At 48.3% G+C, this 15,441-nt stretch overlaps 1 protein-coding gene across 1 annotated transcript in view; it reads right to left on the reverse strand.

The window, feature by feature from the left end:
* The window catches only part of PKD1L1 (polycystin 1 like 1, transient receptor potential channel interacting), a 203,514-nt gene that overhangs the window by 107,740 nt on the left and 80,333 nt on the right, over positions 1-15,441 (reverse strand). Inside the window, 8 exon segments of the mRNA XM_017868553.1 lie at positions 353-473; positions 1,739-1,881; positions 4,922-4,999; positions 6,099-6,275; positions 8,787-8,846; positions 9,883-10,251; positions 12,200-12,360; positions 14,730-14,951. Of these exon segments, the coding sequence (XP_017724042.1) occupies positions 353-473; positions 1,739-1,881; positions 4,922-4,999; positions 6,099-6,275; positions 8,787-8,846; positions 9,883-10,251; positions 12,200-12,360; positions 14,730-14,951 (1,331 nt within the window).

Raw genomic sequence — 15,441 nt, forward strand, 5'->3', positions numbered from 1 at the left:
AAAAAAAAAAAAAAAATAAATGCAAGATTCACCAGATATGACATATTTCTTTAGTAAATAAGAAATGTCCTGATTTTAACTATCTATATATGAAAAAACATTCTCTGGCATTTTATCATATACAGTATATTTCAGTTAAAATTTAAGATATAAAAAACTGATTTATTGATATTACTAATGTTCTTTCTGCACTAAAAGGTAGATAGTCAACCTAAACTGAAAAGCATTAAACTGATCAAGGTGAATAAATAATTTTATTTTTTAGACACAGTTCAGTTTTTGAAAACCAGGAAAAAAGGTTTAGAACTCTAGGTCGGCACAGCTAGTGACCCCAGCTGGCACCATGGCTTACCTTTGTAATTGTCCAAGTGCTCACCAGCTGGCAACACAAAATAATACTGGGTGTCTCTCCCACGGTACAAAGTGTGTTTGGAGGCGTTTCCTATCTGGTAACTAAATTCGTAATGGAAGTCCTATGATCCAGTCCATGGGAGCAAAAATAGTATAAATGAACACACTGTGAATGACATCCCAAGACATACACACATGCCTGAGCCTTCATTGCACCAAGGATGTTCTTTACAGTCAAGAAGAGGGTAAGTGACAGGTAAGCAGCGTTCCCAGCTGCCCAAAGTCCTGGGCCCTGCAGGGCTCTCCGTTCCCCGAGCGCAAAGGGCTCCTCGAACAGCACTGAGATTTCTCACCAGTGTCTGTGTCCTCTCTTTGCCCTGGAACCTCCCCACAGTCACAGATTAGACTGTCACAGCCCCCTCAGGGTGAAGGGCCCCAGCTGCCCCTCAGCTTCCCCACTGCTGGGCTTCACGCAGCAGGAGGAGCAGGAGGGAGGGGTGGGCCTCCCTCAAGGGAAGGCCATGGTCTGGGCTGTCTGGAGGACAAGGGTGGGGCTTCCTACAGAAGGGGTCAGGCAGAAGGGCAGGGTCCTGGCTGAGAGGATGGAGAGGGCAGTGTCACAATATCACAGGCTCCTGCCCTGCCTGCTCACCACCTGAGGAATTCATCTTTTTTATTTTTTTGAGATGGAGTCTCGCACTGTCTCCCAGGCTGGAGTGCAATGGCGTGATCTCAGCTCACTGCAACCTCCGTCTCCTGGGTGCAAGCAATTCTCCTGCCTCAGTCTCCCAAGTAGCTGAGATTACAGGTGCCCACCACCATGCCCAGCTAATTTTTATATTTTTAGTAGAGACGGGGTTTCACCATGTCAGGCAGGCTGGTTTGCATTCATCTTTTTAAATCCATCCTCTCATTTCACCCTCTCAAGACCCTGAGCAAAAAAATCACAATGGTCTTCTCCATGGCCCAGAGAAAGAGTGAGGGTAAGTCCGTGGTAGAGATGTGACCTGGGAGGGAAAAGGCTAGGCTCCTTTTCTCACTTTGGGTCACGTGCCTGCCTTTTTCTTCAGGGCAGCATTAATGGAGGCCCCTGCTCTAACTAGGCTTCAGGGCAGTGGATGCCCTGCCATGTCTCCTGGTGAGCAGACCCTTGTCTCTTTGTGAAATTCTGAACCTTCTCAACCAGGGGGCCACTTTGCACTCCTCTCATTAGTGGGTGGGGAAGTCCATTCATGCCTAACCAACTTTCCAACATTCAACTGCAGGCTGAATTCCTTCACAGGTAGGAAGGACGTCGCTGTCCATTCCTACAGCACCCGTGACTGCTGTGACTGCCAGGTGCCACTGTCTGGGGTCACTTAGGACAGACATGGAGTTGTCCACGTACCGGTTTTCCAGACATGCAGAAGACACTGAAGATGGTGTGTGCCTCCAGACCATGGTGGGGTTGCACCTGACAGACCATGTCCCGCGGAGCCGGGTTGACTGTCAAGTACAGCTGAGTTTTACCCAGTAAGCCGTGCTTTGAAGCTAAAGAGAAAGATGAAGCAGGGGTTTCAACCATGATGGAGAATTACAGCAGCATAGGATTAAGTTTTTATAGATAAACCTTATAGCAGGGATTCTGAAAGTAGGGTCCCCAGACCAGCAGCATTGGACTCACCTGGGAACTTGTCAGAAACGCAGATTCTTGAGCCCCACCCCAGACCTGCTGACTCAGAAACTGAGACTCAGTAATAGTTTTCACATACGTTAGGGGATTCTGAAGTGCTGGGGTTTGAGAACCACTGCCTATAGCATTCATTAATCTAACAAACACTCACTGGGTGGGGCAGGTACTCTCCTAGGCCCTGGGGAGACAGAAGTGGCTCCCTACCTGGGAGTCACATGGCAACCACCCAGACAGAAACTGAAGCCTAGGGGAGAGATGATGCTGACAGACCCATCACCCAGCAAAGCAGACTTTCTCCATTCTCCTGGATTCTCTCGAAACCTTAGCCACATACACACATAAGTGCAGCTTAGTTGAATGTGTAGCACTGATACAACTTTATATTTTTATTTATTTATTTATTTGAGACAGAGTTTTGCTCTTGTCGCCCAGGCTGGAGTGCAGTGGCGCAATCTCGGCTCACTGCAACCTCTGCCTCCCCCAGTTTCAAGTGATTCTCCTGTCTCAACCTCCTGAGTAGCTGGGATTACAGGCATGCGCCACCACGCCTGGCTAATTTTGTATTTTTAGTAGAGACAGGGTTTCACCATGTTGGTCAGGCTGGTCTCGAACTCCCGACCTCAGGTAAATTGCCTGCCTCAGCCTCTCAAAGTGCTGGGATTACAGGCATGAGCCACCACACCGGACCTATTTTGTTTTATTAACTATATTAATATCATAACTATTTTCCATGTTGACATAGAGCATCCAAAATCACTGTTGTAAATAGCTGCCTAAGATTCCGTGGAACAGATATACCCGAATATGCATAACTATTACCCCCAACGATTAAACATTTTGCTTACTTTCCATTTCCTGTTATTATTGATCATCCCATAATGATTATTCTCATACATATAGTTTTTAAATGTTTAATGTATTTTTCTTGAGATGGATTATATAAATGAAATTTACATGTCAAATGGTTTAAAATGTTGATGATCATCATCCTCATCATAACAACAGGTACCATCTATTGAGCCTCTGCTACATACCAGGTGCCCTGCTAGACACTGTTCCTGTATTATCGTATTTAACAGTCGCATCAACCGTGGAAGACAGATCTCATAACAAAAGTAAAACCCAAGAGAAAAGGATGATGAATCCTGCCTGGCTGACCAGGGAAATCTCCACAAAAGAAAACACATTTGAGCTAGCAGTCTTGGGATATCAGTCTTATACTGGGCTTACAAAGAGATGTGGGGAAAAGAATGGGCATTCCAGCCAAAATAACCACAGGGAAAGACTTAGAGTCATGAGAGGGTCTGGTGTTATCTGAAGAGCATGGGAAGGGAGGGCAGCAGTCAGTGAGGGTGTGCAAGGCTGAGGGAGAGGAGGTTGACAGGAGACCTGGAGCCTCAGTGCACACCTGGCAGCCAGCCAAGGACACTGACCAGGTCTGTGGGCCATGGAGAGGTTCTCAGGTGTCTCCTGCGCCAGTAAGGGATATGGCCCAGCTAAGAGAACTGTCTTTAGACTTATCACTTAGGCAAATTTCAGAGGCAAAAGAAAGAGGTCCAGCCAAAAGACAAAAGGTATTTGTTGAAATCAAAGCAAACGCTACCCGTCTTGTACCCAAAGCAGGGACCCAAGGCTAGTTGTTAAATGCTAAATGTGGAAGGGGCAGACAGATGTTTATAGAAACTGTGAGAATCAAGATGACCCTCAAGGAATGTCATTGTGCCCAGCCCAGTCAGTTCTCAGGAGAAAGTGAACCTCGAGTTTCCCACTTCATGACACAAGAGTTCACATAGAATGCAAGTTTGCAAATTCCTGGTGGGTTTTGATTAATGCAAAACTGTGGATGTTGAACCAAACCTATCTGTAGATAAAAATCGTTGCCTGGGCGCAGTGGCTCATGGCTGCAATCCCAGCGGTTGGGGAGGCCGAGGCAGGTGGATAGATCACTTGAGGTCAGGAGTTCGAGACCAGCCTGGCCAACATGGTGAAACCCCAACTCTACTAAAAACACAAAAAATTAGCCGGCCATGGTGGCAGGCGGCTGCAATCCCAATCCCAGCTACTCAGGAGGCTGAGGCAGGAGAATTGCTTAGACCTGGGAGGCGGAGGTCACAGTGAGCTGAGACCGTGCCTCTGCACTCCAGCCTGGGCAACAGAGTGAGACTCTGTCTCAAAAACAAATTGTCATATGGAATGAAAACCTCTAGAAATGGGGGGAAATGTCTACAAGTTCCCCTAAACGATGATCTCAGATTGAGATAGGCATGGAAATGCAAGAAGGAATGCAGAGCAAGGGTAAGAGGTGGCCAGGGGGTGAATTTCAATGAACATCAGCGGCACAAAACAAGCAATAACACCTTTCTAGGGTTTAAATAGAGAAAGGGAGAGAGATTACAGACAGATTTGCAGGAAAGGAATCAACTTGTCCAGTTGTCTAGCATAAATAAGAGATATATGTAATTTTTTTTTTGAGATAGTCTTGTCCTGTCGTCCAGGCTGGAATGCAGTGGTACAATCTCGGCTCACTGCAAGCTCCACCTCCCGGGTTCACACCATTCTCCTGCCTCGGCCTCCCAAGTAGCTGGGACTACAGGCGCCCGCCACCACGCCCAGCCAATTTTTTGTATTTTTGGTAGAGACGGGGTTTCACTGTGTTAGCCAGGTTGGTCTCGATCTCCTGACCTCGTGATCCGCCTGCCTCGGCCTCCCAAAGTGCTGGGATTACAGGCGTGAGCCACTGCGCCCAGCCCTATATATAGGTAATTTTTAAAAAACGCAACTGCTCAGCCTTTACCCTGATGTAGACCTGCACCCCATTCCTCAGAAAGAATAAACTCACAGAGACTCAGCAGGACTCCTTCCCATCCTCTCATAAATGCAACTGACAATGTAGCATACCCACAGACGCTTGCAGGACGTATGTCTCTCCACTGTTCAGAGAGTATGGCTTGATTGTCACCGTCTGCTCTGTAATACCTGCAGAAAAGACGTGACTGCATGGAAATGACAGTCAGTGGACTCAGGGACAGAGGTCACACAGAGTCCTTGGGAATGGGCTCCACTCTTCCCCCAGGGGTGAAATTAACATAGATACTAGTGAAACATGCCACTCCTGCTTGGAAAGTTGGTTGGTTAGTGCCTTCTATAAAGAGCCTCTCCTGCTCAACAGAAGCATTACTGAGGATGGTCCATCCATCCCTGGCCCAGAAATGACACTAATGTCCCAAGCAACAAGAGAATTCTGTTAAGATCTTATTTTATATGTTTATAATTATGTTCATGTTTAATTTGGCAATTTTATAAATCACACTATAAAGTATGATTAAGGAATTCTGAAGCTATTTTTAAGTCTGCAGAATACTGGTTACGGACAATTTTTAACCTGGGTGTAATTGCTGACCGTGGTGACTGGATTACTTCCTTAGCAGGGAGTGGCTGACCCCACACTACTTACCCTGAAAAAAGGAGAGATCCGAAATACAAGATTGATGATCTAAACATGGACAGTTTCTAAAATAAAAATTTTACAAAAATACTTCCCAAAATGGTTCAAGGAAAGGGTGAAGGAAAATTATCTAAAAGAGTGTGAAATTCAGATCCTCAAGAGGTCTGTAGGGATGACACAATCACATGCATGACCACGAAAGGGGGCGATCCAACAAATTGAGCAAAATCAGCATGTCTGGGCTGGGAAAATACATTAGAAATTCAGTTGCTCTTCAGGAGCAGCTTCATTTTGATCAATTCATGTAAATCCTTGACCACCCTACAAAAGGCTGTCACAGAAAAGGCTGTGCGCACCAAGGTGTCTGGGCACACAGAATGTGCAGTACTTGGCAGCGCCCCTCTTCCCCTTTGGTCTGCACACAGAAGCTCCTGGTAGCAACAGATGCTAACTTTACTTTCGTTAGAAGAGTCTCAGGCCATAGTCCATACAGGAACAAGAACAAGTAGAAAAGGTACCACAATTCTAAATACTCATCTAATAAAATGAAAAGTTCAGAAGAAATTGAGGGCTGGTATCTAAAAGCTTTAAAATATTGCAAATTGCAGGGTACAAAGAGGACATTCATACCTGAGGATGAATAGCCTTGGAAAACTGCTCGGCTCAGCAGGGCCTTGTGCCAGTCAATCATGAGGACAGGCTTGGCTCTGCCTGCAGACAGGGAGGGGTCCACCAGGTTATCCCCATCTCCAGGGCTCTCCTCGGCACTCAAGCTAGGTCCTGATTCTGGAAAGCTGGCGTCCTTTGCTAGGAAGATAAACCAAGCCAATAGATATTAAAGAAAAAAAGTCATGATGATCTTAAAGCATTAGTGATTCAATGCTGATATTAATAACTATTTGTACTATTGCTGGATACTGCATATCTAATATAATGCCTTCAGCAGCTAAACATATTCAAGAGATGTACTTTGTTATCACGTAATTAGTGGACCAATGGCCTCTTCCCTCCCTCCTTCCCTCCTTCCCTCCCTCCCTCCCTCCCTCCCTTCCTTCCGCAAGATTTATTATGGTCTGCTAAGTCCAGGTACTAGTCTAGAAACAGGAGACACAGTGTGAACCAGATTAATGGTGTCCTTGCTATCTGGAGTTTAATAGTGAGGCAGTCAGAAAAATAAATGAGAAAACACATAAATAAATAATGTAAAATCAGGTAATGAGGGAAAGAAAAGCGGGGTATGCAGAGGAAGAGAGAGGGGCGTGGAAAGGGAGTCCTTTTGAGATGGAGTTCAGGGAGGTCATCTACGAAGACTGAGACTAGAAGGAGCTCTTTGAAGATCTGAAGGAAGGAGTTTCTAGGTTGAGTAAAACCAAAATGCTGTGGGAATGAGATTCCCTAGGGTTGCAGGGTGGGAGGGAGGGAAGGAGGGCAGCAGGAGGAAAAACGTGGCTGGAGGCATTGCCAAGGTCACATTGTGCTGGGCGTACAGTCATGGGCTTTTGTCCTGAGTGCCCTGGGAAGCCACTGGAGGGACCTGTCAGGAGAGTGACAACAGCCTGGTTTGTGGTGAAAAGAATCCTCTGGCTGTCATGTGATAAAATGACAGGGCAGCAAGAAGAGAAGCAGTGAGAGCAGAGGAAGGGTTCCTGCATGGTCTAGGCAAGGAGTTGCTGCACTTCACTTAGGCTAAGGAGGCTCCTTTAAGACTTGAAACCAAGGTCACTGAAGCAAGATGTAGTAATAAAACGCAAATGTTGAGGGGTCAGAATTACTCCTGCAAGGAGGAATAATTTTATAAATGCAATACAAAGGCAGATCTTTCTTCATTCATTCAGTTGCAGTTTAAGCACCTAGTGTGAGTATCAATGTGAGTCTCTACAACAGATCTGCGTGTGTATTGTAAAGACTTTTAAATGTTCTGTATGATGATGTTTGATATACTGAAGAATAAAATGAAACAAAAGTGTCCCGGTTCAGGAGAGAGTGCTTCTCCTGGGGCTGGGGCTAGCCAACTCTTAGAGTTTACAAAAGGCCCAGCCTGCAATGTGTCTTTGATTTGCAAACTGACCAATCCAGAACCACCCCCAACAAATCATCCTGGGCAACTAGAGACCACCCTTAGGCCTAGGATCTGCTGAAATTAAACTGATTCTAAACTATTCACCCAGCCCTGCCTTGGCCTTGCCTTTCTTTCCTGTGGAAACCCCATAAAAGACCTTGGCTTAAGCACTCCCCTTGCTCCTCTCTGCTGCCTCCAGACCTCCCTGCAGCTTCCCCATGTGGCCCTGCGTGGCCTGCCATGCCTCTTTTCTCTAGGACCTGAGAGTATTTTCTTTGTTTTTCTCTCCTCTGTGGCTGCACCTGACTGACCATCTCATCCAAGAACAGCATGACACACAGGAAGGAACGTGGGAAGGGCTGGAGAAGCCGTGGAGTTGGAAGCAGCTGAGGAGGACTGTTGAAGGAAACACTGCTGCAAATCAGAGGAATAAATCATTCATTCATCATCCATTATTCCCTCGATAGACAAATCATTCACTCCTCAGCCATTTATCCATTCATTCATCAAATAAATCATTTACCTATTCATTTGACAGATAAATCATTCACTAAACATCCATCTCTTCACTAGACAGATAAATCAGTCACTCACTGATCATCCATCTGTTCATTCGATAGATGAATAAGTCATTCACTGATCATCAATTCATTCTACAATGCGTTTACTGAGTGCCAATGTGCCAGGGACTGTGATCCATCTGGGAACATAGCATCTGGCCATGGAAGCTTTCCTGGAAGAGCTCAGAGCAGAAGACACAGACACAGAGAGAGCCACTAAGTGCCAGGTACCACCTACTTCCCAGAGGAGGGAATAAATACTGAGCTGGTGTGTGTGGAGGGCGGGGTGGTGGGGGTGGTGGTCCTTATAAGACAAGCCTGAGGAAGACTTCCTAGAGAGAAATGGAGCCAGACCTGAAGGAGGAGGCTCGCTGAACAGATCACTTAGGAAGGACGTGGAGGAAGGCATTTTTGGCAGACGACACCCCATGACCAAGGCATGGAAGAGCTGGGATGCCCACCCTTGGGTCTGGGGCTACTCTTAGGATTTTGGAGCATAGGGTCAGAGAAGGGCAGAAAGAAGGGAGCTAGAAATAAAGGTTTGGTTCAGACTGTGCCATGTAAGAGTTTCAACTTTTCCCTGTGATTCCGTGGAGCTCTCAGTGGCTGTGTAAGGGAGCAGGTGGGAAATCCAGATTGCAGAAAGGCTGTGGAGGAGAGCTGAGTGGAGAGAGGCAGCAGGCACAGAAGCACAGTCACCTGGCTGTCTTCCTCCCGATGGTATTGCTTCTTGAATATCACTGTAATAGGCTTCAAAATCTATGTGAAAGGACAAAATCATAATGTTTCCTTTAAAATCACAGAATCCCCTGAAATTAATAGCAGTTCCCCTGATGGGTCACTTTGTCCTTAGTGTATTTCTAGACTCCATACATTGCTCTGTGGATTACAAAATGCCCTCAGTGGTGGTGTCTTTCCCCGCTCACGACAGCTGGGCAAGGCAGGTGCCATTGCCCCAGGGCCCCAGGAGGAGGAGATGGAGCTCCAGTCGGTGCGTGGTTTCTAAGAATAACCCAGCGAGTAAGTTGAGACCAAGGCGCACATGTGGCTCTCTGCCTCCATACCCAGCATCCCATCCTCTCTTCAAGCGAGTCTTTTACTGTTCTTTTAGAGAAAATGTCTCGCTCTTTTCTTTTAGAAGGAGAGAAATGGACATAAGAATTCCCTCCTGCAAATGTCGCTTCCTGTCCCCTCAGCCCTCCTTTCCCAAAGGTAGAGACGCTCACAGCGGTCCCTCCAGCCAGCCAAGCCAAGACCGGGAGGCCTGAAGCACAGCTGAATTGACAAGAGCGTGCAGAGCATGAGACCACCATCGCCCAAGAGTAAGCAGCAAAATCATATGGGGTCACCAGTTGGGGACAGTGATGGAAAGACAGGTGCCAGGTCAGAGCTTTTCTCACTATTACCTTTTCTCTTCATTTTTTTAAGTATCAGAATGGTTTCCGTCCCCCTGAAACCCAATGATAAAGTGAAACAATTGATCCCAGAGCAGGGGAGAAGGATGAGGAAGCCAGTGTGAAGCAAACGACTACTATATCAGAGACACTGCACACACGGGACCTCACTGCAGCCTCAGAACCTGCCGTGGGTTTGTCATTTTCCCAGTTCAGAGATGAGGAATCCGAAACTCGATGACTATTGCACAATCAGCAAGTGGTAGGTGTGAACCGGGTGCTCTCTGATTTAAAGGCCCATGTTGATGTGATCTCATACCTTACCCACCAGATTCACTACTTACAGAGGTAACTTTGGTACCCAGACGAGAGGGATGACATGCAGGAACAGTGGCACTTACCAGAGAGGTGAGGGCTAGGGCTGTGGGTGGGCTGACTTCTCTCAGAGGGGCCAGTCATCAGGGATCCCTTGCTCTGTGGTCCTGGTTCTAGGTCTAGTGAACCTTCCTCTGGAGCCTCTCCCAGGACTGCAGAGTCCTCCGCAGCAGGAATCCAATAGACTCCAGTCACGGGCTCTGTGGGGGTTTCCCTTGGAGTTGAAGGAGCAGGCTGGCCAAGAGTCACGAGTGAAGGTTCCCGTGAGAATGGTGTGGTCGTTGCATCAGGATCTACAGTGCCAGGCTCAGTGGGAAGCAGGTTTGACTGTGATGACTTTGAAATGGCACCAAGTCCCAGCGAGCCCAGCAGCCCCACTACTCTGCAGAAGGGAACTTAAGCAAACAGTTGGCAGTTTTTTAGAATTTTGCAGCAAAAATATAAAACATTTGCTTAAAAAGTCTACAGACTATATAAGGTTGCTCTGTTTTAAGCAAATCTGTTGTGAATTTGAAAACCTACACTAAGAGATACAGGGCACGGAGTGTGGTGTTGGCGTGTTCTTTGTTGGCGTGTTCTGTGTTGGCGTGTTCTGTGTTGGCCAACAGCAGGAAGCACATGTACGGAAGGAGAAGGCAGGATTCACAGTGATTGCACCTGGCGTTTGCTCTCCCAAGTTGGGGGGAGGGGTCTGCTGAATCATATGCACTCCCAGGCATGACTTATTCATGAGTATTCTAGAAACAACTTGGGGTGTATGGGGTTTCTCTTAATCCTCACTCCCCTACCCGCCAGTAAGTGATATGGTTTGGATGTTTTGCCCCTCCAAGTCTCATGTTGAAATGTAATCCACAGTGTTGGAGGGGGAGCCTGGTGGGAGGTGTTTAGATCATGGGGCGGATCCCTCTGCCCTCCTCGCTGTAATGAGTGAGATCTTGCTCTGAGTTCGTGGGAGGTCTGGTTATTTAAAGGAGCATGGTAGCTGCCCTGCCGCCTCACTCCCTCTCTCACCATGTAATGTGGCAGCTCCCTTTTGCCCTCCACCATGAGTAAAAGTTTCCTGAGGTCTCATCAGAGCAGATGCTAGCACCACGCTTCCTGTACAGTCTGCAGAACCATAAGCCAAAATAAACCACTTTTCTTTATAAATTACCCAGCCTCAGGTATTCCTTTATAGCAGTGCAAGAAGGCAATAATACAGAAAGTATCTAGTATAACAGTTTTCAAAACTGCTGTTGGAATTTATGATAAAGGATCAATAGCAAAGAAAAAAATGCTATGAGCATACAAATGACCTCTCAATAAAGCAAGCTTTTACTTGCCACCATGGGAGAACCCAATTCTTTGAGACATATCTAGGGGCCATGATTCACTTTGCTGAAAGTCTAATTACTGGATGTGTTTCTACTGCAAGTTCCTCTAATCTATTCAGCATGGGCTCTGATTCAGAAAAGTTCAATTTACCTAAAAGAATTTGGAATGCTTCTCGTGCCTAGAAGGGCACAATCCCCCTCTATGTCTTCATTTCCCTGTGGCCGCTGAGGCCAGCTGTACCCAAAGCTCTACTTGTGGAAGCTTTGTATGGCCTCATGGAGGGGATCTTTAAGAAACGTGAAGGTCAGTGGGGGCTTGGCACCAGCTCTGTTGTAGGAGCTGGCTCTCCAGCTCAGAAATAAAGCTCCTCTGTTTGCCATTCAGAGCCACCTCTCTGATCACAAATATTGCCGAGTGAGAACTCATCTCGCTCCTGGTTCAGATCTTCGTGTCCTGCAGCACCCAGTGTCCTGACACCAATGCCTGGCACACTCCAACACATTGCATTTAGCCCTGATACCACTCTGCGAAATAGTAGGATCCTTGTCTTTCACCCAAGAAAACTAAACCTTAGAATTGCTTAAAGCCACCAGCTGGTAGTGTGGGAGCAAGGACTGGAAGCTTCTGCCCTGGTTCCTCTGCTCATTCCTCACTGTGCAGCTGGCGCAAAAGACAGGCGAGGTCGTGAGGGACACAGCCCTCTGGGCCGTGTGTCACATCGCAGATCCTTCTGAACTGTGGCTTTAGCGCAATAAAACTGCCTACATGGATGTTGAGCGCATGTGAGGATGTCTGACCTCACACTGAGGTCAGAAGCAGCCCTCGAGTGTGTCACCTCTTCTGCTGGTCCTCACAAGTGTTCATAAGGACTGTAGAGGCAAGAGGGGCTGGGGAAGCACGACAGACTGTTCACCAGACAGATCAGACACACTGGGTCATACCAATTGTATTTTGCAACATTTTAGCATTCTCACAATAACCCTGAGTTTTTCCCTCCCACAACAAAATAAAGCCATCAATCTTTTTTACCTTCTATCTTATTCTTTTCTGTGGCATTGACTAAATAGAGATCCCAGGAATAAGACAGATTCAGTATTTCACCGCAGTCCTCACACGTAGCTTGAAGAGAGAGTTCGTCATTCCAGTTGACGAAGGTGTCTTTAAAGCTGACCCAGGAGATGTGGATGAATCTGAAATATATAAATTGGCTTGAGATCTTAGGAAAATAATGTGAGGGTTCTTTGGTCACATTAATTCATGTTAGGCATGTTTAAATCACCTACTTTGGATCTTAATTAAGGGAATTCAATAGCAATGTCACAGCACATATGATGGCACATGGAGTGGCCAACACTGCGCCATGCTCGACACTCACGTGATCTGCTCTAACACTGCGAGATCCAGTGAGGCAAGGACACTGCCACCCTACAGAGTTCAGAGAGGCTGTGCAGCTTGTCCGAGTCACACAGCGGTAAGGGCAGAGCTGCGCTTGGCCAAGGTCCCTCTGTTTCCAAGCCCGGGCTCTGGCCCAGCTCTCCACACTAGAGCGGTTGCCACCACACGGCCCCTCTTCACTGCCTCGCCTCAGGGCTTGCTTCTACCAGCTGCAAACCCATCCCCTCCAAACCCTCCCCTGGCCGTCCACCTTTGCGATTTCCAAACAGCCTCAGATGCTCACAGAGAAAGAAGTCTCCACTGCCTCGGCCCCGCCTCTTCCCTGCACAGGGTTGTGGGTCGTGGGCAGTTCACACATACCATGCCCACAGCCCGGCGCCCACCTCCCTCGGGCCTGCATTCCACGGCTGCCTTCTGTCAAGCCCTCTAGTCTCTTTGCTGACCCAGCACTTTCCAGAGTGCACTTTTGTGGTTTTTCATGATATCAAGGGGGTGGTTTGGGATTTAACAGATTTATTTCCTGTGGGACTTAGGAAGGTTTTTAAACGGCCAGGTCGTTAGACACTCTGGGCTGTGTGTGGTACCTGGTGTTGCTATGCAAACATCCTATACCCTGCACCTGACAGCCCACGTCTCAGACTATGGCCTCAGCACTCGGCTCCCAGCACAGGGCTGAGGGGCCATGGTGGGAGGGGCCACACCATGTCCTCACCCAGCACTGGGTCCAGGCTGTGTGTATGTGTGAAAGGGTGCATCCGTGTGGGTGCACAGTAGGGTGACAGGGGTACGGACAGACATGGGCAAAGAGAGGTCCCTCCAGCCCACAGACCTCCTGGGGACATCATCCACACAGGCCTGGACCTTCCTGACAGGATCAAAAGATGTTCACTCGACAGCTTTGGCACATATTGAAAGCATATTTTAAAATGAATTCTGTATCTCATGAGTAGCAGAGGTATATAGTACATTACATTTTTGGAAAAAAGTATTTAATTTGTTAAATTTAATGATTCCAATGTGCCCCAATTGTTATAGCCTTGTACCTGGCATTTCTTCACTTTCAATACACATGTGGAGCCTCAAATAGCAGTCAGTAGTCTGGGCCTGGGGGGACCCCTGGGCCGGGCTGTGTGACCTTGGAGTCCACCATGGCATGGCCCACTCTTATCTACTGAGCCTTATTTTCATGGCTCTAATCTTGAAACCTTGAATTCCAGTCCAGGGCATGACCTTCAAAGCAGTCTTTCTGATCTCTAAGGACAGCAGATTTGCTTCCTCCTCCAGGAAGCCTTCCCAAACCACCCAGTCCACAAATAGGACCATAGTAGCTGCCCAGACCCCTTGCCCCTACCATCCATGCAGCTCAATCTACCTAGGGCCTTCCAGGTGACATACAGGGCTACGGGCAGAGGGTCAGTCCCAACACTGCTTCCTGAGTGGGTGCCAGTTTGCAGCCCCCACAGGAGAATGTCCAAAGCAGATGGGCCTGCTCCTGCTCCAACCTCGACGATCACTTACATAATGACCCAACCCCCTCAGAGGAGGCGGCTGTGAAACAGCTGCAACCGGTGCACACCCCTGCACTTGGCTCGGTCCTGGTATCCTGTGTTTGGTGTCTGGAGGCTGCACTTCACCCATGGGTACTATTCTGGCCTCAGCGCCACAGGGGTTCTGGGTTTGGGGCACAGCACTTCTTTGCCTCTGTACCTTTCACAGTCTCACTCATCATAACTGGGCCCACACCACTGTCCCCTCCCCCCTGTGATGCTTGGAAGCCCTGGGCAGTGGCCCTGAAACCCCTGGCTGGGAACTTGATGGCTTTGCCTCCTGGCTTCAGCCCCAAGCCCCAGGACAGTCCCCAATCTTTTGGGCAGGTGCTGTGATGGGAGGGTTCCCACTGAGGCTCCACTCAGAACCCCTGGCTATGCCAGCTTTAGCTAGCTTGCTTGGCTGTCAGATGCTGCCTAGACGTCAGCCTGAGAGTGCAGACTGCTTCCCCAGCCCCTTTCTGAACAATCTTCTCCTCCTTCTTTGCAGTGAGAATCCCGCATGGCCAAACTCCAAACTGCTTGCTGTGCACAGCAGATTCCTTTCACGGATGCTAGCACCAGGTGGGAGCAAACACCTGTGAGCTGAGCTGTGCTGAATGCAGGGCAGGTGGTACCTGAGTGCCGAGTCAGGGTAGGGGGACAGGAACACCCGGGCCTCAGAAGAGTTCCGGCCACCACTGGAGACCCTCAGCATCACAAGGAACTGATCATAGCTGTCACTGAGCCATTGTGCCTCAAAGGAAACAGTGGGAGCAGCGGCGTCCAGTTGGTGTGCAGTGGAGGAGTCGAAGCAGGGATGTGCTGGGGAGCTGGCCGTGGCGCATTCCCAGTGATACCTGTTGGAGAAGTCATCGGAGTGGCTGAGGGGAGCATCAGGCAGAGCCAGGGACTACTCTGTGTCACTGCATGGTTTTTCTCCGGGTGAAGGGGGGACCACAGGGAACAGGTGTTGGGAAAGAGATATTGCTTCCCACATTTTCTCCTGTAAGTGAGGTGGGAGGTAGCAAAAGTGCAGCAGCACCACTATCTGGGGTGGGCTCAGGCCACCCCTCCCGACTCACTGAGGCCTGACTCCAGACAGCCTTGTTTCCGGCCGCCCCAGGCTTCCTACCCCTTCTCTGCGCACAGCAACCTCCTCTGCTCACATCACTGCCACTTCCCAAGTCACACAGCTGTGCTGCCCTCAAGTATTTCCCAAACACTGCACCCTACCCTCATGACAGCTCCACGTGACAGACAAGAATGCCATGTGGGCCCAATTTTAGGATGAAAATGCATTTGGGAGGCCTCAGAGTGTTTCCCTGTAGCATAGCTAGTGAGGGATCT

Source organism: Rhinopithecus bieti, unplaced genomic scaffold (genome assembly GCF_001698545.2).
Source record: "Rhinopithecus bieti isolate Rb0 unplaced genomic scaffold, ASM169854v2 scaffold_3527, whole genome shotgun sequence".
NCBI lineage: Eukaryota > Metazoa > Chordata > Mammalia > Primates > Cercopithecidae > Rhinopithecus > Rhinopithecus bieti.